The sequence below is a fragment of the Balaenoptera acutorostrata genome, chromosome 13 (assembly GCF_949987535.1).
Source record: "Balaenoptera acutorostrata chromosome 13, mBalAcu1.1, whole genome shotgun sequence".
Taxonomy (NCBI): Eukaryota; Metazoa; Chordata; class Mammalia; order Artiodactyla; family Balaenopteridae; genus Balaenoptera; species Balaenoptera acutorostrata.
Window position 1 is genome coordinate 69,050,540 of NC_080076.1, and position 25,423 is coordinate 69,075,962.

At 48.0% G+C, this 25,423-nt stretch overlaps 2 protein-coding genes across 4 annotated transcripts in view; one reads left to right on the forward strand and one right to left on the reverse strand.

Annotated features, from left to right (window-relative positions):
* SRRD (SRR1 domain containing) overlaps positions 1-24,589 on the forward strand; it is a 42,057-nt gene extending 17,468 nt beyond the window's left edge. The window contains exons 3-8 of one of the 3 annotated variants that reach the window (XR_009004978.1): positions 1,106-1,365; positions 1,452-1,550; positions 3,221-3,375; positions 3,866-3,911; positions 4,326-12,726; positions 12,890-24,589. Coding sequence is in view for 2 of the 3 variants with exons in the window: in XM_007180958.3 (XP_007181020.2) it covers positions 1,106-1,365; positions 1,452-1,550; positions 3,221-3,375; positions 3,866-3,911; positions 4,326-4,547 (782 nt within the window). In the remaining variant the exon portion in view is untranslated. Of the gene's footprint in view, positions 1-1,105; positions 1,366-1,451; positions 1,551-3,220; positions 3,376-3,865; positions 3,912-4,325 lie in introns of all 3 variants that reach the window. The other 2 variants (XM_007180958.3, XM_057526092.1) reach the window with 2 other exon arrangements.
* TFIP11 (tuftelin interacting protein 11) overlaps positions 1-25,423 on the reverse strand; it is a 28,147-nt gene continuing 2,724 nt past the window's right edge. The window contains exons 3-13 of the mRNA XM_007180948.2: positions 13,723-13,876; positions 13,259-13,415; positions 11,965-12,092; positions 11,401-11,553; positions 9,379-9,906; positions 9,152-9,258; positions 8,328-8,496; positions 7,672-7,915; positions 7,075-7,217; positions 6,488-6,653; positions 1-5,034 (exon numbers count right to left, since the gene is read on the reverse strand). Of these exons, the coding sequence (XP_007181010.2) occupies positions 4,679-5,034; positions 6,488-6,653; positions 7,075-7,217; positions 7,672-7,915; positions 8,328-8,496; positions 9,152-9,258; positions 9,379-9,906; positions 11,401-11,553; positions 11,965-12,092; positions 13,259-13,415; positions 13,723-13,876 (2,305 nt within the window). The 3' untranslated portion in view covers positions 1-4,678. The remainder of the gene's footprint in view (positions 5,035-6,487; positions 6,654-7,074; positions 7,218-7,671; positions 7,916-8,327; positions 8,497-9,151; positions 9,259-9,378; positions 9,907-11,400; positions 11,554-11,964; positions 12,093-13,258; positions 13,416-13,722; positions 13,877-25,423) is intronic.

A 25,423-nucleotide genomic window follows, 5' to 3' on the forward strand; every position in this document is an offset into this window, starting at 1 on the left:
TACCATAGTTGTAATTTTTATTGAGGGACACTTAGTTTGTTTCCTTTTTTGTTGTTGTTGTTTTTTAAATTTATTGTACATAATTTTTCTTTTTTTTAAACAGTAATCAAAACTTAAAAATTTTTTTTTAATTAAAAAAATTTTTTAGCTGCACCATGCAGCGTGTGGGATCTCAGTTCCCCAACCAGGGATCAAACCCCTGCCCCCTGCGGTGGAAGCACAGAGTCAACCACTGGGCCACCAGGGAAGTCCCAATATACGTAGTTTTTCAATGAGTACCCTTATGCATAAAGCTTTTACCAAATTTAGGGTAATATTCTTAGCATATATTCCCAGAGGTGGAAGTGATCAACTTGATATCCACTGTCAAGTTGTTTTCGAAAAAAAGCTTTTACTGATTCTTTGACCAGCATGGATGGAAAAGAGCCAGCTTTTCGTGCAACCTTTCCTAGCCTGGGTCTTATTTAAAGGTATCTTTGCTGATAAGTCAAAACTGGTATCTTATTATGGGAATATAGGGCTGTTTGCTTTTTGTTTTGTTCTACGTACAGATTTGTTCTGCTAAATTCAGTACCAGTATGAGAGAAGGAGAGACAAGAGAACTCACCACTCTGTGAAACGATTTAGACAGAGTATTTTTCATTACTGTCTAGAAGCCCCAGCCTACCTATTTTTCTTTTAGTTTTTTACACATTAAATATTCTTATTCCCAGTTATTTACAGTGTCATTTTGAGAGCTCTGCTCTTTATTATTAAAAAAAGTAGGTATTTCAGACCATAACTTGAATTTACCAGGTTGCCTCTTATTAAATTAGAATGAGTTGACATGAGCATTAGATGGACACTGTGCCCATGAATGAAACCTGATTTTTGCTTGAAACGTTCCCTTCGGCTGTAGGCTGTGGGTAGCCAGGGACCGGACAGCCATCAGTTCTGGGTGGACGTGGCGGCTTGTCCCAGGCATGTTCGGGAGCGAGGCCAGCAGCCCTTTTCTCTGAGGAGCTGAAGCCTTTTCAAGCCTGCGCCTCTTCTCCCTGGGTCTGTGGATGATTTCGTTCTCAGGGTCAGAGCGTGCCCTCTGACTGTACTGGGCCTGCTCTTTCAGAAACCGTCAACAGGTGTCTTAGGAAACATCTGGAACAGCTGAAGGCCCCTGTGGGGCCTCTTTCAGAAGCCATTGGAAGCCTGCATCTCGACTCATCACCAGGTGAGTCAGATGTGGCCCCTGGCTCCGTCCCAGAAGAGACCCCAGTCACAGGATCCTGCCGTTTGAAGTGTGTGTGTTACGGCGTTGGGAACTTCGCCACCTGCGTCATAGCTAGAAACCAGCTCGCATTTTTGCTTCTCTTTCTGGAAAAGTGCCAGGTAAATTTTGGTATCCTTCCTTATTGTCTCCTTCCTTGGCCTTGTGCACACAGATGTTGACTAAGCCACTCATTTGCCCTCTGCAGATACCCAGAAGTCACTGCTGGGTGTATGACCCTCTGTTTAGCCAGCTGGAAATTGCGGTTCTTAGCACCCTTGGTGTGGTTGTTCTCAGTGAGAACGAGGTACGTGGCTTAAGAGAGGGGAGCAGGGAGCGCCGGGCAGCTGCTCACCAAGCTGACCCCGGGCCCTGTCCCTGGGCGCCAGGCTCTGTGTACTAGCGGTGCCTCCTCCCCAGGGCGTCCGTATGTGGCTGGTCTGTTACCCTGTTTGGACCTATGTTGTGCCTGTCAGAAGAAAAAAATCACACAATGGCACAAACACGTTAGGTTGGCAAAATTCTCGTTAAGAATTGTGTCCCAATTTTATGCTTAGTTGGTATTTACTGTTGCTGCAGGAGAATAAAGAGGGCACAGTCTCCATACCTCAAATGAGGTCCTTCCGGCTGGAGCGTGCCCTGCCCTGGGGGAGGGAAGCCGTAGCCCAGTCACACGCATAGCGCCTGGCTGAGAGGTATGGCTAAGTGCTTGGCCTACCCTGCACCCCCTAAAAAGGCTGGGATTCAAGATTTCTGAGACCTCTGGAAAAAACGTCACTGCACAAGCCAAGGGCTGGAGCGACTCTAGGCTGATACCTCTACATTTCGTCAGGCATTGTCTTGGGGAGTGTAGAATCATTTTATTCCTCTCTGTTCTGAACCGCCATCGCATTGCTTATTATGAAACGTGAAAATTAGGCCCAGCTGAGAGGAGAGTCAGTCTCTGATTTTGGCGGGGTCCTAAAACACTGCCGTTCAGCTCAGGTCACCCCGAGCTCTGAGTGCCTGCTCTGTGCGAGGCAGGGAGCTCTGGGGAGCCCGAGGGCACGTGGCTGTGGACGGGTGCATGATGAGTGGACACGAGCAGAGCCACGTCTAGGAACTGAGACGGAGGGCACCTGTGCTGTTCCGGGGTCCAGGAAGGCTTCCTGGGTCTGAGCTGGGATTTGAAGGTCTCCCGGGAGTTTGCTGAGAGCCAGGACTGCAGGCAGCGTGGGCAGAGCCGCTGCTCAGCAACCACGGCGAGTGTGTCATGGGCCGGGGAAGCTGCAGGGAGAGAAGAGAGGCCTAGGCCTGCCGGCGCCAGACAGCAAGGGCCAGGGGGCTTGTTCCTGCCGGAGAGGTGGCAGAGATGGCGTAGAGCAGAGGTTCTCAAGAGGCGGTGACTGGACCCCCAGGGCACGTTTGAAAAGGGCTGTGAGTTACGATAGGGATCTGCAGAAAGTGACTCAGGAAAACACAGTACCTGAGAGACAGTGACCTCTGCTGTCCCTCCTGCCCTACTGTCGTGGACCCAAGCTGCCCCTTCATTAGTCCAGAACCTTCTGCGTTCATGGGACACGCATTTGTTAAGTAAACGCGAGTTCTTTCTGGACTTCATGATTTCTTGACTTTTAGTCCCGTTATAATCCTATAGATTTCACGTGCACTACTAATGTAACTATTCCGCAAGAGAACGTAGTAGGAGTTTTTTCCCATTTGATGCTTCAATTTGCCTTCTCCTCAGCTCATTATTTGTCCAGCTACATTGACCTGTGGTGACATGTAACGTGTGAGTTGAAGGTGCACTAGTTGATTTGATGCATTTTTCTTTTGTAAGATGACTGCAAGCGAGCTAACACATCCTTCAGCACCACACAGAATTACATTCATTTTTTGGTGGTGAGAACTCACAGCTCACTATCACTCTGCCCTTCCCTCTCCCTCACCTTGTTGTAAGAAGTGTGTTTACACCTCTGCACGTTGTATGTACCCCAGGAAGGAAAACGGAGTGTGTACGGCGAGCCCACCGTCTTTTACATGCTCCACTGTGGGACGGCGCTCTACAACAACCTTCTGTGGAGGAACTGGTCCATAGATGCCCTTTCCAAGATGGTCATCGTTGGGAACAGTTTCAGAGGACTCGAGGAAAAGTAAGCCTGGGAACGCCGAGGTGCCACCAGGCCCTGAGGTGAACCCATTCCTCAGACTGACCTGCAAGCAGGAAACATTTCACACATGGAAAGCCTTTTCCATGGGAACCTGCACAGACGGTTGGAGCTGGGAGACGGCAGCCCTGAGTCAAGCTGGGAAGCAAGTTAAGGAGTCTTTCTGCCAATAATTCCTCCCTTCCCTTAGGACAGGCAGAAACAGCTTTTTAAAATGCGGAGAAAACATTTGATTTCTCTTCTTACAGCTACATAACATCCTCCTGCTTCACGATGCCTCGGTGTCTGTCATTTTTCCCTGATGAAACGGGCAGTGACTTGGGCATTCACACCTTCTACTAAATATTTAACCTACTCTGTATCCCACATTTTTAAAAGATTTTTTGATCTATTTCAGTCACCTTGCCCTTCTGTGTCTTAAGATGAATGAAACCACTCTCAAACCGCCTAATCAGAATTAAAATTTTTGTTCTAGGTTGTTGACAAGGATTCTGCAGAAACATTATCCGTATGTTGCAAAGGTATCTGCCTGAGTGAAGGGGCTGGGGTGGGACATCATACATACATCTCCATTACCCCGGAGAATTCTGCCTTCACCTGTAGCGGCGGGAGCTCCCGAGGGGCTAACCGAGGCACAGCGAGGTTACAGCACTGTCAGCTCTCGCGAGGGGCCTGTGTTCCAGAAAGCTAGGACGTTTTAGTGCATCGCTTCATTTTTTCTTATTTCCTCTATTCTTAGTATCTAGTCTGCTGTAGGCACTGCCCTTGGGGCTTCCAACTCATTGCACAAAGCACTTAAAATACCTTACTCATTTTTTTAAAAAGAATTAAACGTGGGAGGTGGCGGTGAACAGTAAAACGGGAATCTAACCCAGGAGGGTGGGCCTTACTGGGACTCTCAAGGTTTTGTTTTACTTCTGAATTTTCCCGCTCAGATTGCGAAAGGAGTGGAGGAGCTGGCATTCCCTCAGACCTCACAGTACACAGACGTATTTAATGACACCTCCGTCCACTGGTTTCCTGTACAAAAGCTAACACAACTCTCCACGGACACTTGGGCCTTTCGGGAAGAACCAGATTACCAGGACTGTGAGGATCTCGAGATCATCAGGAACAAGACGGAGGATCCTTCAGCCCCTGACCTGAACCCGCTGTGATGTGTCGGCAGAGGCGCTCGCCATGGAGGGACTGCAGTGAGTCCCCTTTCAGAGTGAGCAGGAAGTACGTCGGCTGTGATTTAAAATACTGTTTGTTTATTCATAAGTCCGTCCGTGGCAGGTGCCGCGGTCTACTTGGCCATGTCAATCAGGCTCTGCAGGGAGGTGGGCACCCAGGTCTTCTCCCCCTGCACGAACACCACACCCCGATCGATGTAGATGACGATGCGGCCGAAGGTGTACAGCTGCTTCCCTTCGTGTCGCTTCCCGATGACGGGCATGAAGACGATGTTGTGCTCCTCAGCCTTGGTCTCAATGAGGTCTTTGAAGTTCATGGGCACGGAGCTGGCAGCCACGCCGATGCCTCTCTGGGCCATGTTCTCAGCCTCCCGGCGCTCCTGCATGGCCTCGTACTGGAAATCCTTCCTGCGCTCTGTGTGGGTGAGGTAGGCGATGTTCTCCCGTGCTCCGGGCTGCATGTAGGCGCCTGGCAGATACAGAGAGGGGGTGAGGGACAGGTCCCAGCGTGACAGAGATGGAGACGCCGACTCGGCCTAGGGCTGGGTATGCCACAGGCGCCATCTCCTAAGGCCTCCTGGTGCCTCAGCGCGCTGGTTTAAAATAAACCAGCTGATCAGGCACCTTGGGGGAAGTGTGGCCAGCTGACTGCAGTCACATAAAAATTTCTGGTTAATACCTAACAACCAGAGTTTATTAAATATTCCACATAATAAAAAAGCATCAGCAAGGGATTTATTCTTATGGGCCGGAAACCTTGACAGTCATTAGCCACTGTTCTGTTCCCTTCTTGCTAGAGTCTTCACCCCACATTTGCCCCAGGGCAGCTTTTAGAACCCTGAAGACATATGGCCTATACTAGTTACATATTTAACTTACCCATACAGGCCCCCAGCCCTGGAAGAACTTTACTATATCTGGGGAGCTGAAACAACAGATGTTTCAGCTTCACAGATGAAGGGATAATACAGGACCACAAATGCCCAGTGGTAATGGGGGTACAAATGGGGAACTGTTCCGGGAGCTTGGGGTCAGGGTGGCTGAGGAAGGATGGCTAGAGTATGAGAACAGAGATGGCCCACTGTCCCTGGAAGGACCTGGGTAAGTAGAGACCATAGACACATATTTGCCTCATTAAATGCAGGATGTGTCTATGAATTCTAACTCCGTTTTCATGTAATAGGCTAAGTAGAATTAAAGCCTCGGGAAATTACAATCCCAGCTGCCACTCTGTAGTTCTGTGACCTTGAATGAGCTCTTGACCTTGTTGAGCTTCTCTGTGAAACACGGCTAGACTAGGTGCTCCATTGGCCTTTGCTTTGAGATGTGAGCACACTCTTAACACACGACTGGCTGAGTAGGCTCCCAAAACTGATATAGGCAGAGGGACTTCCCTAGAACTGAGTAGTTTGGGAACAGATAGTAAATGGAACAGTCAGCTGCCTACTTCTGACACACCAAAGACACCGCCTACTGAGTACCATCCACGAACAGTAACTTGGTCCCCCTCGGTTCTTAATAAAAACCTGGAAGTGGGTCCTTCCTACTGCTTTACAGGTAAAGAAAACGGGCTAAAGAGGTTAAGCAGCTACTTAAGTGTTTGTTAGTTAGATAGATAGACTGTCACCCTGCTCCACACCATGAGCTGTTAGTGGCCACAGAGCGCCGGCCGGGCAGACGTGCCGAAGAGCCCAGACCCAGCTTAAGTGAGCGTCCATTCAGGAAGAACGCCCCCTCCCAGCCCCAGGGGGTGGGGGAGTGGCTGCTAGCTAAACAACTACGTGATGGGTCTTGTGGGCAAGAGTCTGTGTGCCCTGGAGGCGACGGCGAGCCCACTGGTACCTGAAAACTCTGTGTCATTTCCACGCTCAGAAACGTGGAGCTCAGGCCCAGGACCTCCACAAAATGGAACCCTCACTCACCGACATTGGAGGACACCGCCCTGTTCATGATATCAAGTGCCTCGTTAAATTTGTCCTTGACGGATGGGTGCGCCAGCACTTGGTCTGAGAACATGGACTTCCAACCCAGGTACCACTTGGTGATCTCCTCGTAATTTGGGCTGTTACTGAGCCAGGAGCACAGCACCTGCCAAAAGGGAACAAATAAGAAACCTGCATCCACAGTGGCAACAAATGGGAGCAAAACTTCCAAAGGGGCCACTTGTTTTGTTTGGGTCCTGCTCCTACAAGCTGATGATACCTGCAGGGGTATTAGGGGGTCAGCTCGGTAGCTAAGTGCCCTGCGTGTAAACTGCACCTCGGCCTCCCACCCACACAAGCGATACCAGCCCCCACCTTACAGGGCTGTTGTGAGGAGTGGGGGTGATAACAGCATCGGGCGCGTGGCAAATGTCCAGTAAAGTGGTAAAGTGCTCGCTCGCTGTTCCTGCCCGCCTCATTCTTACCTCGCCGTGTAGTTTATCTTCCCTGTGTGGCCACAGCACTGCCACCCAAGTGACTCCCTCCCTGTCCCCAACGCACCCCCAACAAAGCGAAACAAAGCGTACCTGAAGCCACTTGGGGAAGAAGTGCTTTTCAAGAAGCCCCACCAGGCTAGAGACAGAGATCATCCCTTCCCAGTCGATGACCCAATAAAAAGCATCCATGTGCTGCTGGTGGGGGTTGATGACCAACTCCCCGAGGCACATCCCTGGAAGAGAAACCCAGCCTCTAAGGCAAAGCCACACAGCAGCGGCGTCACCAGACAACGTCGGCCTTCGATCTGCTTTTAAAGGTCAAGTTGAAGCTCTCTTGGCAATTCTTAAAAATGGTTTTCTTCTCTAATCCAGAAATAGCTCTATTTTTAGCTCTATTTTTAGAATCCAGTATGACAAAAATTTCAGAATACCTGTGGCTATACTGTCAGCAAAGGCCCGAACCGGACCAATCAGGAGGCAGGCAGGGTCTGATGCAGTTAGTGCAGAAAGGGGCCTGGTTAACGTTTATATTCGGCCTCAGTGCACAAAATGCCACCTCTTATACTGAGAAATATCATGCACTCAGAGCTTGAAGGCCATGTTTTTAAGCAGCACCATCATTACCGCCAGACACAGAAACCAGGCACCGACGCTGCTCGACGTGGATGCACCTCCCCGGTTCCTTACCCAGCTTGGGCACTATGTTCTTGACCATGAATGCCTCCCAGGAGCCGGGGGTGAAGACATCTTTCCAGGGCTGGAGGATGAGCTTGGCCGAGGAGTCGCTGGGGTGCCACTTCTGCAGGGCGCTGGCCAGCTTGCTGCGGATGGGCGAGTAGAGCGGCTCCAGGCGCGCCTGCGTGAGGGGCAGCCACGGGTGCATCCACGAGTGGATGGGGACGGTGTCTGTCAGCGGGTTCCAGTTTTCCACCTGCAGGAGGAGCGGGGGAAAGGCAGCAGCTCACGCGGCCTGCGGGGAAGTCACACAGTGACCCCCGTGCTCTCCTGGCCGAGGTCCCTGTCCTTGGCGCGTGTATGGGTGACACGGTCTCCATTACATTTTCCCCAAACAGGGACACCGACCCACCAACAGACCCATGCAATTTGTATTAAATCTCAGAAATGGCACAGTTCTGATTTTATTAAAGAAGCCAAGTAAATGGATTCCCTATTAAGGGGGGGTTTTGGGGGAAAGTGCTGAGCAAAGGGCTGGAGTTAACATTACAGAACAGTGGCTGTGTTGGTGAATTCTGGGCATTGTAACAGCAGTGAGAGGATGGAGAGAAACGCGAAACGAATCCCCGTGCTTCCTGATAACAACCGTTTCCCACGCCTGGCCCCACCTCCTTCTGCAGCTTGGGGAAGATGAGCTGGTCCAGGATGTTATCCAAGATCCACACGGGAATGATGTGCACCCAGCTATCCAGGAAGTCCACCATCGGGTCACAGTTCCTCGGCTGCCAGTGAGTGACAATATTTCGAACAAATGGCATCCAGACTTCCCATATCAGCCTATGCGAGAAAGGCAGAGGGCGGCTGGCTCAAAGCACTGACCGGTTTCCACGTGTGCGAGGTACACCACCACCCACCTCTAGGGTAAGACAGAAAATGGCAACAGCGGGGCAATCCAGTCACAGAAAACCATCGGACCAGCCCATGTGTCGGCCAGACGTGCGCCTGCCTTGACCCTGCTCTCCCGGCTGCCCCAGCCACCCACTCGGCCTCGGGGCCTGTCTCCTCAGTAGCACCCGCCTCGCTGGCAGGGCTGCTGCCGGGTCCCGCCCCCACCCCCAAGCGCCGTGTGCTTCCCCAGCTGGAGCTCTGTCTGCACAGCCGACGCCCCTCATGCTTTGGGTCACAGCTTCAACGTCACCTCCCCTGAGAGGCCTGTGCCCCCGCCACAGGTGTGCATACACAGGTGGGCACCCTTGTCATTCTCTACTGCTGGACCCAGGTGGCAGCCTGGGTTTATCTGTCCACTTCCTGGGTTACCACCTGCCTTTTCCCCTCACTGGAGACAGGCCGTCTCTTCACTCCCAGGGTACGGCAGCACGCAGCACAGGCAGATCCTCAACGGCCACTTGACAGGTGTGGGGTGAACCGAGCAGCACCGGCACGTGGCCGAGGGCTCACACAGGCAGTACCCCCGTCCCCCCCCGAGAAGCACCTGTGGAAGGCATCTGCCGAGAGGTCCTGCCCGCCGTGGGACAACAGCTGGTCGTTCTCCAGGAGGCTCTTCCACTTGGAGATGATCTCAGTGCCGTACGTACAGTCCTGAGGAGAAACACAGCAGCTGACAGGCAGCCGGCTGACGGCCCCCTTGCCCCCTGGACCGTCTCGCACCCAGGCCTGCCCCGGAGGAGAGGCAGCGCGGCGGGCTCCCCGCCCACTCACCTTGAGGGGGTCCCACTCCTTGAAGTAGTCCTTCATGAGCGGGTAGACGATGGCCACGGCCAGGTCCACGCGGTCGGACATCCTGTACTCCTCGTAGTACTTGTCCTGCAGCGTCTCGAAGATGCGGGCGCACTCGTCCAGGGTGAGGGGGTCACCGCAGCCGGGCTGCAGGCGCCGCTCGCACTCCTCCACGAGCTCCAGGACCTTGCTCAGGTTGGAGATGACCCGCTCCTCGTGCTCCAGGACCTCCGACATCTTCTCCAGCTCGTGGGACAGGTTGACCACCATGTCTCGCTCGTACTGCAGCTGCCGGTCGTTCTGGATGATCTCCTGCTCCGTGAGGTCGATGAGCAGCTGCAGGTTGTGCTCCAGCTCGGGCAGCGCGAAGCCGGGGGCCCTGGCCTCCTTGCCGGGCTGGGGCGGCTGCTGTGCCTGCGGCGGGAGCCCGTCGTCGGGGACGCTGTGCTTGTGGCTCATCTGGCTGTAGCTGTAGTAGACCTTCTGCTCCCGGCCCGTCATGTCTATGACCTTGGAGAAGCGGCAGGGGGCACGCGGGTTAATGCTCACCACTGCTGCCCTGTTAGACACACACCTGAGCCCGGGGAAGGCACGACGCTCGTGGGAACGTGTCAAAACCCCACCGTTCAGCAGAGCTGGAGAAGGGCGGTGTTTCTCAAAGTGGGGCCTGGGCTGTGCCAGATTGGAAGAGGCTCCAGGGACAAAACAACCAGGTACAACCGCCCAACCGGTTCTGGACTCGGTCCCTCTGGACCAACCGGATGGAGAAGACTTTTTAGCAAAACTGATGAAATATGAATGTGGACTATTTAGTTGAGATGAAAGTCTATTTTCATGGAAAAGTAGAGGCTGTACTGATCAAAGCAGGCAATGGGACAACATACACAATCAAAATATCGTATTTTGGTAAAAAAATGCATATTTAGACAAAAACACCTGGAAGGATGTACATCACAGGTGTGAAAACCGGTCATTTATGGGAAAGGAAAGTAATTCTAATATTTTTGCCTCTATTTCCTAATTGTCTAAAACGTACTGCATACTGCTCCGTAATAATAGTTGTTTTTTTAATTTAAAAACAACATGAAACATACAGAAGCCACAAAGGCAACCGAGGAAATGAGCTAACTTCAACGTCTGAAGGCGACTGAGGAAACGAGAACGTGGCTGTGCTGACACAGAAGCTTCGCCGTCACCTGAGGTGAGAGTGTAACCTCTGAACCACCCGTATCAGAAATAACCTGGGGGAAAATAACTGAGCATGAGCCCTCAGGCCCCGTCTAGATCTACAGCCTCAACATTTCCAGCTGTGACCTGGGCATCTGCGCTTCTCACCAGGTCCCCAAGTAACCTGATACACAACACCCTGACCTTTGAGAGGCCCACTCGACTTTCCGTAATATACACACACTGTATCTCCTATGCTACGTCCCCTACAACAGACATCTGTCACCAATGTTCTCTGGCCACTAGGGACACTAATGGACAGTAATGGAAAAGCCTCAGAGACTATCTGTACAGAACAGTGGTAATCATCTTAAATGCAATGCTGGGATGCCCTGAGGGCCCACTCCTGCTCGAGAAGTGAGTTAGTGCAACCTTCCCACGGAATCTATCCTTAACAGCTGTAAAACAAAGACAAGCCTTTATACACAAACTAACCTGCCCCAAACCAAACCAGAAATGTTAACGGTCTAGCAACAGAATGACAGGAACATCATTAAATTCACTGACAGCAAGCTCGAGAAAGCTGGGGACATGGTTCGATTTAGCACTCTCATGCCACAAGGAGCGCCTGGCACAGGGTTGGGACGGCGATGAGCCTGGGCGTGCGTGCAGGGAGCGGGCACAGGCTGCGCCACGCCACAGACGCAGCACGCGCAGAGCCAGGATGCAAGGCCAGCGGGAACCTTAAGCGCAAATGTTCGGTGACTGCTCTGGTGTGTGGGTAACTTCGTGTCTTCCAAGCCCCCATCCTGGACCAAGCATCCACGGGCCCCGTACCTTGACCTGAGAAAGCTCCTTCTGGGGAGCAGTGAGCTTCTTGCTAATCCTGCCCTTGGCTTTCAACTCTTCCACTGTCTTGTAAGAGTATTTGGGCTTCTTCTTGCTTCCGCTGGGGTCTTTCCTCCACTGGCTCAGCTCCTTCTGAAATTCCTGAATCAGAGGGATACAGTCCATCACAAGAAGGAAGGGCCACTTTTTACCACAGGTGGGGTCACTGAGACTTTCACAAGGTTCTGTGCCAAGGACCGTGCTGTGTAACACTGAACCCAGCCAAGGACGCTGCTTGACACCCGCTCCCCGCCCTTACCGATGCTGAGACCCCTTCCCCACACACCCACCCTTATGTTCTCCCCAGGACTTCCTGGCACTACTGCTCTTTCCAGCCACACTGTGGTCACTTGTCTACTGCGTCCCTGTCCACCAGGCTCCACACCCGTTCAGCGTGGGACACCAGCCTCCAGCACGGTGAATGGCGCACGGTAGCTGAGCGAGTGAGCGAGCAGATGAACAAACACCAGCTGAGAGGGGCACAGACAGCACCCGGCCCGTCTCCTGACTCACCTCCTCGGCTTCTTCTTCAGAGTCAGCCATGGGGAAGTCTTGCAGGGGCTGAGTGGTGCGCTCCGAGCCGTATGCCCCCACAGCGCCCTTCCCCTTTCTCTGCTTGGCTTCGATTGGGTTGATGATACCTGACAAATTTCAGCAAGACAGAGACTTCAGGTCTCGGCAGTTGCCACGTGTGTGAGCCACTCAGGGGGACCGCACTCCTGGGTCCTCACTCACGACGACGCACCACCCAGGAAGGAGAGTGCACTTCCGCCCTCACAACACTGTTCCGCTCCCGGTGACCGCAAGTGTCTGTGCGTTTATGCTGCCACAGAGCAGTGTGCTGATTTCACCCTATGTATGTCCTAAATACAGATTTCCATTTCCACTTGGATTCATTTTTTTAGTGGATGGGAATATTCATTTATAACTGGAAACTCTGGCATAGTAGAGTCTACACTTTGTTAATTTGGAAGCCTATTAATACGGAAAGGGCAGTAATTCAGATAATATATTAATTCTGATTAAACTGAGGGAAGCTGCCATTTAATATGAAACTCCACCTATTTTACTTAGTACTTCATGTCTCCCATGCTTAACTTGTTCTATAACATGTTTAAGCCTTGGAAATAAATGTGTCTTTCCTGTAAAAAAGTTTTACAAACAGGACTACAACATTTCAGTGAAGAACTGCCCTCACCCCAAACTTCCCACCACACCCCTCCCAGCTAGTACTGTGGAAATGCCACATTAGAACGTCCCTCACTCTCATTCCAGGTCACCTTTTCCATCTTCACTCAAGTCCATGGATTTTTCATACAGCTAATAGTTACCTGTCCTGCCCCTTTGTGAGCAGGGACCGCAAACTCATATGCCTTGAGGGCCCAGAAACATTAACAGGAACAAGGAAAGTGTGCTGGGGTGTGGAGAAGGCTTCCAGAATAAGGCTGTGGCTGCTACCTGGGGCAGGAAGATTCAGCTAAACCAATCACTGCCAAGCAAATCTAGAATTCAGATTGTAAAATACTGGCAACCAGTTTGATTTTTTAGAAACACTGGGCGGGCCAGAAAGAAGCCTGTTTTCAGCCTATCAGCCTGCAGCCTATTTGAACCCTGACCTCTCCCTCCTGCTGAAGTAAGTGTATTTTATGTAACTTGAGTTCTGATAAAGTGCGGTGGCTTGGAGCACAACTGTCACGTGCTGTCAGAAAAGCGAAAAAGCCGAGAAAAGGCAAAGCATGCCCCAGCTGCTCCTCCAGCCTCTGCCTGGCCGCCCTCGTGTGAGACCGTGGAGCGGGGGGTACTGCACCTTGCGCGTTCTTCCCGAGGCCTCTTCCGGGGACATAGCCCATCTTCTGAAGAAGCTTCTGTCCAATTCCTTTTGTGTGTCTTTCCCAGCTGCCAAAATCCATGAAAGACTTGGTGCCTCCTGCAAAACCTTTCTGGCTGGGTTTAAAATTGCCACCCTGAAAAGAAGAAGAAAAATCAAAAGAAAGAAAAACCTAAGAAAGCAAGCTTGGCTGATGGGAACGTGGCCTGGCAGTCACAGAGCATTATGAAAAGTATCCTATTGTACAAACCAAACATATCTGTGATGTGTCTCAGGAAAGAGACAAGACTGCACTGCACATATCACCCCTCAGGGAAGCCTGCCCCACAGGGAGAGACCCACACGACCGGCCTCCAGCTGAACCCCTCCCCCAGCAGATGCTTGGGCCAAAGAGATCTTCCAGGGATATTACTAAGGTCACAATCCTTCAATAAAAATGCTACCGTTTTTAACTTCTTTGGTCCGAAATCCTTAGGAAATTCATCCTGCTTCACAGGTTTCTCCTCATCGTCGGAGCCTTCCAGCTCCGGCTCTTCTGCCGCCCCTTTCTTGAGCCCCGCGCTGATGAAGTTGACTGGCGCCGAGTAGTCGCGGGCCCTGCGGGCAAACACAAGGCCCCACGGGGTCCATGAGAACTCTCTGCAGGCATCCCTTGTAGCAGCTTTGCTGGCCAGAGAACTCCTTAGAGTGGACCTCATGGGATCCATTTTAAAGACCAACCCATTGACTCGTATCAAAAGGGCCCCAATAATCACGTTTGACGTTTTTGCCTGATGTGTTCAAGTCAACTCCGTGGCTTAAGAGTTACCAATAACAGAGTTGACTAAAAATTGTAAATATGATGTGACTGTCCACCTTCCTTCTACGTTTTTGAAAAATTAACTTACTTTAAAAAGCATTTGTGACACTGAGTCAAGATGGCAGAGTAGGAGGATGTGGAGCTCAGCTCTCCCCACAATACGTCAGGAATACATGTACAAATGGAACAGTTCTCAGAGAATACCTGCTGAACACCAGCAGAGGACCTCGGACACCAAAAAGGACAAGAAAGAGCTCTGCGTAACCAGGTAGGACAAAAGAAAGACAAAAAAAAAAAAAAAAAAGACAGGCCCTGCGAGCTGAAGGAGAGGAGAGGTCCCTGCACCCGGGGAAGTCCCGCCACCGGCGGAGAGATCGGCTGGGACAGAAAAGGAGCTTCGGAGGCTCAGAGGAGAACGCAGCAACCGGTCCGTGACAGGCAGGACAGAGTGAGAACTAGGCGGACGGTCTGTGCCACAGCCCTATGCACCCCAGCCCGAGGCCTGTGTCCGCTGGGACGGGCAGGGGCTGGGTGCCCGAAAGTGGGGTTTAAAGAACAGACGCGGGGAGAGGACTGCTGCTGGCTGTGCAGAGACAGGCTGTAGGGGTGGGAGTGCGGAGCTCTGCAACCAGGAATGCTGGTGGAAGCAGCCCAGGCCGCCACAGAAGTGAAGTGCCTTTTTTAAGAGGCACGCGAAGCGCAGGGCCACCACCGCGGCCTCTTCCCCGACGCGCAGCCCCTGCCTCCCCGGGCTCTGGGAGGGGCTCCTGGCTCATGTGCTCCAGCAGCCTCGGGAGCAGATGCCCGTGGGTGGCCCGCACGCAGAGGAGGGGCTGAAGCCACAGCTGAGCCCCAGGGGCCCTGAAACTACGGAAGAAGAGCTGAAGTCTCTTCTTGCGGCTGCGTGAACTGGATTTACACCTCCACTGACGGCTTTATAAATTCAGCTCCTGCTGAACATCCGAGTGGACGAGCGCCCCCTCAGCTGAAAGGCCTGGCTTCAGCAGCCGAGGGCTCTGTGGGCACGTACACGCGGGGCTGGGCCAGGCCGGAGTCCGAGCTGCCCCCACAGCAGGTCCAGGTGCAGCACCACTGCGGTCCTGGGATTCAGTGCATGTGCGCTGGTGGCCCGGTGAAAACAATGCCTGAGAGTCACCAGGGCCAACTGCCGGCACACCCACAGTTAAGGTGGGACCAGTGCCAACGACAGCGTACTTTGTGAGCCCACGCAATGGGGGAAGAGTGACACAGCAGAGCACATTCACAGGTGAAAGCTCCAATGGAGGAATACTCAGTGGCTTCTCTCCCAGTGGGAGGGCTCCAATCCCACCTACCTTGCACCGCAGATCAGAAACACAGCTCAGAAACAGATCTGGGGGCTTCTACTCCAACAGCTAGGGAGCAGACCCTGCCCCTGACATGGCAGTGACAACCACAGAGCAAAGAGGAGGCCTCACTTGATAGCCAGTGTAGGCTCTGGTCACCACAACATCAGTCACACCACCTATCAAAGGGATAACGGCCAGCATACACTGAGGAAAGAGGTGGCAGACATCCATACTAAAGGCAGCACTTGCACTAAAAAAATATTAAACCCACGCAGGCTACACAGGGACATTCCCACTTAAAAATAGCCTTCCAGGGACTTCCCTGGTGGTCCAGTAATAAAGAATCCACCTCACAATCCAGGGATGTGGGTTTGACCCCTGGTCAGGGAACTAAGATCCCACATGCCATGGGGCAACTAAGCCCGCACACCACAACTACTGAGCTCACACACCTCAACCAGGGTCCACATGCTGCAAACTACAGAGCCCAGCACTCTAGAGCCCATGCACCACAACGAGAGAGAAAACCCACATGCCACAACTACAGAGAAGCCCACACGCCACAACAAAGAGCCCATGTGCCACAACAAAAGATCCTGCATGCCTCAACGAAGATCCCACATGTGCCACAACTAAGACCCGACGCAGCCAAAAATAAATAGTAAATGAAATAAATAAATAAATCTTGAGGGAAAAAAAAATTGCCTTCCAAGACAGTCTGAGGGTCTGGCGCCAGGAGGAGGAACCCCCAGGGCATTTAGCTTTGAAGGCTAGTGGGGCTGGAGTGCAGGAGTTCCACAGGGCTGGGGAAACAGAGACTGTACTCCTGAAGGGCGCACACAAGGTCTCACGTGCACTGGGACCCAGCACAAAGCAGTACCTCCATAGGAACCTGGGCTAGACCTACTTACAGGTCTTGGAGGGTCTCCTGGGGAGGCAGGGGTCAGCTATGGCTCACTGGGGGGGGCAAGGACACTGGTTGCAGAGGCCCCAGGGAACACTGGTCAGTGTGAGCTCTCCTGGAGGTCCCCATTTTGGCACCAAGACCTGCCCCCACTCAACAACCTGCAGGCTCCAGTGCTGGAACGCCTCAGTCCAAACAACCAGCCAGATAGGAACACAGCCTCACCTGTCAGCAGAGAGGCTGCCTGAAGTCGTACTGAGCTTAAAGCCACCTCTTGACACAGCCCTCCCCACCAGAGGGAAAACACCCAGCTCCACCCACCACAGGGCAGGCATCACTCCCTCCCACCAGGAAGCCTGCATAAGTCCCTGGACCAACCTCACCCACCAGGGGACAGACACCAGAATAAAGAGGAACTACAATCCTGCAGCCTGTGGAAAGATGACCAGAAACACAGAAGGACAAAATGAGATGACAGAGAAATATGTTTCAGATGAAGGAACAAGATAAAACCCACAAGAACAACTAAATGAAGAGACAGGCAATCTACCTGAAAGAGACTTCAGAGTAATAATAGTAAAGATGATCCAAAATCTCAGGAAAAGAACAGAGGCACAGGCCGAGAAGACACAAGAAATGTTTAACAAAGAGCTAGAAGATTTAAAGAACAAACAGATGAAGGATACAACAACTAAAATGAAAAATACACTAGAAGGGGGACTTCCCTGATGGTCCAGTGGTCAAGAATCCACCTTCCAATGCAGGGTACACAGGTTTGATCCCTGGTCAGGGAACTAAGATCCCTCATGCCACGGGGCAACTAAACCTGCGTGCCTCAACAAGAGAGCCCACGTGCTGCAAACTACAGAGCCCACATGCTCTGGAGCCCATGCACCACAACTAGAGAGAGAAAACCTGCACACTACAACTAGAGAGAAGCCCGCGCAGAGAGAAGCCCACACATCACAATGAACAGCCCACGTGCAACTAAGGCCCAATGCAGCCAAAATAAATAAATAAATAAATAAATATAAAAAAGATACACTAGAAGGGATCAATAGCAGAATAACTGAGGCAGAAGAACAAATAAGTGAGCTGGAAGACAGAGTGGTGGAAATCACAGCCACAGAACAGAATAAAGAAAAAGAATGAAAGGAAATGAGGACAGTCTCAGAGACCTCTGGGATAACATTAAACACACAAACACTTGCATTATAGGGGTCCCAGAAGGAGACGAGAGAGAGAAAGGGCCTGAGAAAATATTTGAAGAGATTACAGCCAAAAACTTCCCTAACATAAGAAAGGAAACAGTCAACTCCAGGAAGTATAGAGAGTCCCATACAGGATAAATCCAAGGAGGAACCCACTGAGACACATATCAATCAAACTGACAAAAATTAAATACAAAGAAAAAATATTAAAAGCAACAAGGGAAAAGCAACAAATAACAAGGGAATCCCCATAAGGTTATCAGCTGATTTTTCAGCAGAAACTCTGCAGGCCAGAAGGGAGTGGCACGATATATTTAAAGTGACAAAAGGGAAAAAAATCTACAACCAAGAATACTCTACCCAGGACTCCCCTGGTAGTGCAGTGGTTAAGACTCTGCGCTCCCAATGCAGGGGGCCTGGGTTTGATCCCTGGTCAGGGAACTAGATCCCACATGCAGGCAGAACTAAGACTTTGCATGCCACAACTAAGGAGCCGGCAAGCCTCAACTAGGGAGCCCTCAAGCTGCAACTAAGGAGCCTGCCTGCCACAACTAAGACCCAGCGCCACCAAATAAACAAACAAATTAATTAATTAATTAAAAAAAAAAGAATACTTTACCCAGCAAGGCTCCCATTCAGATTTGATGGAGAAATCAAAAGTTTTACAGATAAGCAAAAACTAAGAGAATTCAGTACCACCAAACCAGCTTTACAACAAATACTAAAGGAACTTCTCGAGGCAGAAAAGGTCACAAACAGAAACAAGAAAATTATGAATGGGAAAGCTCACTGGTAAAGGAAAACATACAGTAAAGGAAAGCAATCATCCACACACAAATATGATATCAAAACCAGCAACCATGAGAAGAGGATAGTACAAATGCAGGAAATGGGAAATGCATCTGAAATTGAGACCAGCAGCTTAAAATAACCTTGTGTGTGTGTGTAGGCTGCCACATCAAAACCTCATGGGAACTGCAAACCAAAAAACTACAATAGATACACAAAAAAGGAAAAGCAATCCAAACACAACACTAAAAATAGTCATCAAAGCACAAGGAAACAAAAGAAGGAAAGAAAAAAGACCTACAAAAACAAACCTAAAACAATTAAGAAAATGGCAGTAAGAACATACATATTGATAATTACCTTAACTGTAAATGGATTAAATACTCCAACCAAAAGACAAACACTGGCTGAATGGATACAAAAACAAGACCCATAAATATGCTGTCTACAAGAGACCCACTTCAAATCTAAGGACACATAGAGACTGAAAGTGAGGGGATGGGAAAAGGTATTCCATGCAAATGGAAATCAAAAGAAAGCTGGGGTAGCAATACTCATGTAAGACAAAAGAGACTTTAAACACTGTTACAAGAGACAAGGAAGGACACTACATAACGATCAAGGGATCGATCCAAGAAGAAGATATAACAATTATAAATATTTATGCACCCAACATAGGAGCACCTCAATAGATAAGGCAAATGCTAACAGCCATAAAAGGAGAAATCGACTTTACAGCCCACTTTTATCAATGGACAGATCTTCCAGACAGAAAATCAATACGGAAACACAGGCCTTAAATGACACATTAAACAAGATGGACTTAATTGATATTTATAGAGCATCCCATCGAAAAGGAGCAGAATACTCATTCTTCTCAAGTACACATGGAACATTCTCCAGGACTGATCACATGCTGGGCCACAAAGCGAGCCTCAGTAAATTTAAGAAAACTGAAATCATATCAAGCAACTTTTCTGACCACAACGCTATGAGATTAGAAATCAACTACAAGAAACAAACTGTAAAAAACACAAACACATAGAGGCTGAACAATATGCTACTCAACAACCAACGGATCACTGAAGAAATCAGAGAGGAAATCACACAATACCTAGAGACAAATGACAACAAAAACACGACAATCCAAAACCTATGGGACACAGCAAAAGCAGTCCTAAGAGGAAAGTTTATAGCAATACAATCTTACCTCAGGAAACAACAAAAATCTCAAATAAACAACCTAACCTTACACCTAAAGCAACTAGAGAAAGAAAAACAAACAAAACCCAAAGTTAGCCGAAGGAAAGAAATCATAAAGATCAGAGCAGAACTAAATTAAATAGAGACAAAGAAAACAACAGAAAAGATCCATGAAACTAAAAGCTGGTTCTTTGAAAAGATAAATAAAACTGAAAAACCTTTAGCCAGACTATCAAGAAAAAAAGGGAGAGGGCTCAAATCAATAAAATTAGAAATGAAAAAGAAGAAGTTACAATGGACACCACATAAATACAAAGGATAAGAGACTACTATAAGCAACTATGTCAATAAAATGGACAACCTAGAAGAAATGGAAAAATTCTTAAAAAGGTACAATCTCCCAACACTGAACCAGGAAGAAATAGAAAATATGAACAGACCAATCACAAGTACTGAAATTGAAACTGAATAAAAAATTCCCAACAAACAAAAGCCATCCAGGACCAGATGGCTTCACAGGCAAACTCTATCAAACATTTAGAGAAGAGTTAACATCTATCCTTCTGAAACTATTCCACAAACTTGCAGAGGAAGTAACATTCCCAAACTCACTCTATGAGGCCACCATCACTCTGATATCAAAACCAGACAAAGATATCACCAAAAGAAAAAAAAAAAAAAAGAAAGAAAATTACAGACTAGTTTCACTGATGAACATAGATGCAAAATCCTCAACAAAATACTAGGAAATCAAATCGAACAATACATTAAAAGGATCAAACACTATGATCAAGGGGGATTCATCCCAGGGATGCAAGGATTCTTTAATATCTGCAAATCAATCAGTGTGAAACACATCAACAAGTTGAAGAATAAAAACCATATGACCATCTCAATAGATGCAGAAAAAGCTTTTGACAAAATTCAACACCCATTTATGATAAAAAAAAAAAAGAACTCTCCAGAAAGTGGGCATAGAGGGAACATACCTCAACATAATAAAGGCCATATATGACAAACCTACAGCTAACATCATACTCAACGGTGAAAAGCTGAAAGCATTTCCTCTAAGATCAGGAACAAGACAAGGATGTCCACTCTTGCCACTTTCATTCAACATAGTTTTGGAAGTCCTAGCCATGGCAATCAGAGAAGAAAAAGAAATAAAAGGAATACAAATTGGAAAAGAAGTAAAGCTGTCACTGTTTGCAGATGACATGATACCATACATAGAAAATCCTAAAGATGCTACCAGAAAACTACTAGAGCTCATCAATGAATCTGGTAAAGTTACAGGATACAAAAATTAATACACAGAAATCTGTTGCATTCCTATACAATAACAGAAGATCAGAAAGAGAAAGAAACAACCCCGTTTACCATCATCAAAAAGAATAAAATACCTAGGAATAAACCTACCAAAAGACCTGTACTCCGAAAACTTTAAGATGCTGATGAAAGAAACTGAAGATGACACAAACAGATGGAAAGATATACCATGATCCTGCATTGGAAGAATCAGTATTGTCAAAATGAATATTCTGCCCAAGGCAATCTACAGATTCAATGCAATCCCTATCAAATTACCAATGGCATTTTTCAAAGAACTAGAACAAAACATTTTAAAATTTGTATGGAGACACAAAAGACCCCAAATAGCCAAAGCAATCTTGAGAAAGAAAAATGGAGCTGGAGGAATCAGGCTCCCTGACTTCAGACTATACTACAAAGCTACAGCCATCAAGAGTATGGTACTGGGCTTCCCTGGTGGCGCAGTGGTTGAGAATCTGCCTGCCAATGCAGGGGACACGGGTTCGAGCCCTGGACTGGGAAGATCCCACATGCCACGGAGCAACTGGGCCCGTGAGCCACAATGACTGAGCCTGCGCGTCTGGAGCCTGTGCTCCGCAACAAGAGAGGCCGCGATGGTGAGAGGCCCGCGCACCGCGATGAAGAGTGGTCCCCACTTGCCGCAACTGGAGAAAGCCCTCACACAGAAACGAAGACTCAACACAGTCATAAATAAATAAATTAAAAAAAAAAAAAAAGAGTATGGTACTGTCACAAAACCAGAAATACATATCAATGGAACAGGATAGAAAGTCCAGAAATAAACCCACACACCTATGGTCAATTAATCTACAACAAAGGAGGCAAGACTCTACAATGGAAAAAAGACAGTCTCTTCAATAAATGGTGCTCAGAAAACTGGACAGCTACATGTAAAAGAATGAAATTAGAACATTCTTTAACACCATACACAAAAATAAACTCAAAATGGATTAAAGACCTAAATGTAAGACGTGATACTATAAAACTCTTAGAGAAAAACATAGGCAGAACGCTCTCTGACATAAATCGCAGCAATATCTTTTTCGATCTGTCTCCTTGAGTAATGGAAATAAAAATTAAATAAACAAATGGGACCCAATTAAACTCAAAAACTTTTGCACAGCAAAGGAAACCATAAACAAAACAAAAAGACAACCCACAGAATGGGAGAAAATATTTGCAAACGATGTGACCGACAAGAGATTAATCTCCAAAATCTACAAACAGCTCATGCAGCTTAATATCAAAAACAACAACAAAAAAAAATCAAAAAATGGGCAGAAGACCTAAACACTTTTCCAAGGAAGACATATATATGGCCAAGAGGCAATTGAAAAGGTGCCCACAATCGCTAATTATTAGAGGAATGCAAATCAAAACTACAATGAGATATCACCTCACACCAATCAGAATGGCCCTTATCAAAAAATCTACAAATAGTAAATGCTGGAGAGGGTGTGGAGAAAAGGGAATCCTCCTACACTGTTGGTGGGAATGTAAATTGGTACAGCCACTTTGGAGCAGAGTATGGAGGTTCCTTAAAAAACTAAAAATAGAGCCATTATAAGATCCAGCAATCCTACTCCTGGGCATATATCTGGGGAAAACCATAACTCAAAAAGATACATGTACCCCAATGTTCACTGCAGCACTATTTACAGTAGCCAAGACATGGAAGCAACCTAAATGTCCATTGACAGATGAATGCATAAAGATGTGGTACACACAATGTTCACTGCAGCTCTATTTACAATAGCCAGGACATGGAAGCAACCTAAGTGTCCATCAACAGATGAATGGATAAAGAAGATGTGGCACATATATACGATGGAATATTACTCAGCCATAAAAAGAAACGAAGGACTTCCCTGGTGGTGCAGTGGTTGAGAACCCGCCTGCCAATGCAGGGGACACGGGTTTGAGCCCTGGTCCGGGAAGATCCCACATGCCGTGGAGCAACTAAGCCCGTGTGCCACAACTACTGAGCCTGTGCTCTAGAGCCCGCGAGCCATAACTACTGAGCCCGCGTGCCACAACTACTGAGCCCGCACGCCCTAGAGCCCGTGCTCCGCAACAAGAGAAGCCACTGCAATGAGAAGCCCGTGCACCGCAACCAAGAGTAGCCCCCGCTCGCCACAACTAGAGAAAGCCCGCGCACAGCAACAGAGACCCAACACAGCCAAAGATAAAATTAAATTAAAAAAAAAAACTTTAAAAAAAAAAAAAACAAGAAACGAAATTGAGTTATTTGTAGTGAGGTGGGTGGACCCAGAGGCTGTCATACAGAGTGAAGTAAGTCAGAAAGAGAAAAACAAATACCACATGCTAACACATATATATGGAATCTTAAAAAAAAAAAAAGGTTCTGAAGAACCTGGGGCAGGATAAAGATGCAGACGTAGAGAATGGACTTGAGGATGTGGGGCGGGGAAGGGTAAGCTGGGACGAAGTGAGAGAGTAGCACTGACACATATACACTACCAAATGTAAAATAGATAGCTAATGCGAAGCAGCGGCATCGCACAGGGAGATCAGCTCGGTGCTTTGTGACCACCTAGAGGGGTGGGAGGGAGACGCAAGAGAGAGGAGATATGGGGATGTATGTATATGTATAGCTGATTCACTTTGTTATACAGCAGAAACTAACACACCATTGTAAAGCAATTATACTCCAATAAAGATGATTTACAAAAAAAAAGATGTGGTACATATATACAATGGAATTTTTTTACTCAGCCGTAAAAAATAATGAAATAATGCCATTTGCAGCAACATGGATGGACCTAGAGATTATCATACTAAGTGAACTAAGTCAGACAGACCAGAGAAAGACAAATATAATATGATATCACTTATATGTGGAATCTAATTAAAAAAATGACACAAATGAACTTATTTCCAAAACAGAAACAGACACACAGATCTGGAAATCAAACTTATGGTTACCAAAGGGGAAACGTGGGGGGAAGGGATAAATTAGGAGATTGGGATTAACATATACACACTACTGTATATAAAATAGATAACTAATAAGGACCTACTGTGTAGCACAGAGAACTCTACTCAATATTCTGTAATGACCTATATGGGAAAAGAATCTGGGAAAAAAAAAAAGCATTTGTTTCAGACACTATTTCAAGTAGAAAAATCAAACAAGAAAGACACTCTCATAAATCAAAATCATAAATAAGTAAAATATATTAAGAGAGATTATATGAATGTAAAGTATATTAGCAATTATATCAGATTCTTAGAAAATCTCATCTCCATTAAATTTGTTTATGAAAACTAAAATACCTAAGAGGGACTTCCCTGGTGGTCCAGTGGCTAAGACTCCGTGCTCCCAGTGCATGGGGCCCAGGTTGGATCCCTGGTCAGGGAACTAGATCCCACATGCTGCAACTAAGAGTTCACACACCGCAATAAAGATCCCACATGCCACAACTAAAATACCCCGCATGCCGCAACTAAAAAGATCCTGCGTGCCGCAACTAAGACCCGGCGCAGCCAAATAAATAAATAAATAAAAATAAAATATTAAATAAGTAAATAAAATACCTAGGAAATCAACTCCGTGAGATGGAAAGTATTGATTTTAACCCTGAATGCCTCAAGAACAGTAGTTACAATAAGTCATTAGCAACAGTTCCCTTTTGTATGAACTGGAGCTGATAGCTTTCTATTGTGTAGTTAAAGGGAGAGAAAAGATTCCAAAGAAAAGCCCCGGGAAATAAGGCGATGCTTTACAAAATGACTAACCTAGTAAATAAACATCCCCATGGCAGCAATAAAATTCAGAGAATTTTTTCCTAAGAGATGCAACATAGAGCCCAACTCTAGAGTCAGATAGGCCCAGATTCTCACAGCTTAGCTGCGTGACTTTTGGCTGCTGTTTCTTAATCTGTAAAATGGGATGATAATAATGGTACCTTTCTCGGACTTCCCCGGTGGTGCAGTGGTTAAGAATCCGCCTGCCAAATGCAGGGGACACGGGTTCAAGCCCTGGTCCGGGAAGATCCCACATGCTGCGGAGCAACTAAGTCTGTGCACCACAACTACTGAGACTGCGCTCTGGACCTCACGAACCACAACTACTTAGCCCGTGTGCCACAACTACTGAAGCCCATGCACCTAGAGCCCATGCTCCGCAACGAGAAGCAACCGCAATGAGAAGCCCGTGCACCGCAACGAAGAGTAGCCCCTGCTTGCCGCAACTAGAGAAAGCCCGCACACAGCAACAAAGACCCAACGCAGCCAAAAATTAAATTAATTAATTAAATAAATTTATTTATTTATTTATTTTAAAAAAATAAAAATAAAATAATGGTACCATTCTCATAAGGTCAATGAGACGAGGCCTGTGAAGAACCCATAGATTTTGGCTGCTATTATTATCTTATGATCTTGCAATTCTTGACCCCTGATCTATGCATCGTCCGCTGTTAGATTTCTTGCCAGATGAAAAAAGGTTGAACTGATCTCTGCTCTTTCTCCCCAGTTTCCTTTGTGAAAAATGTACAATATCAATGGGCTGGAGCCTCCAAGCCTCAGGTGGGGACAGGGAGACAAACCCAAATC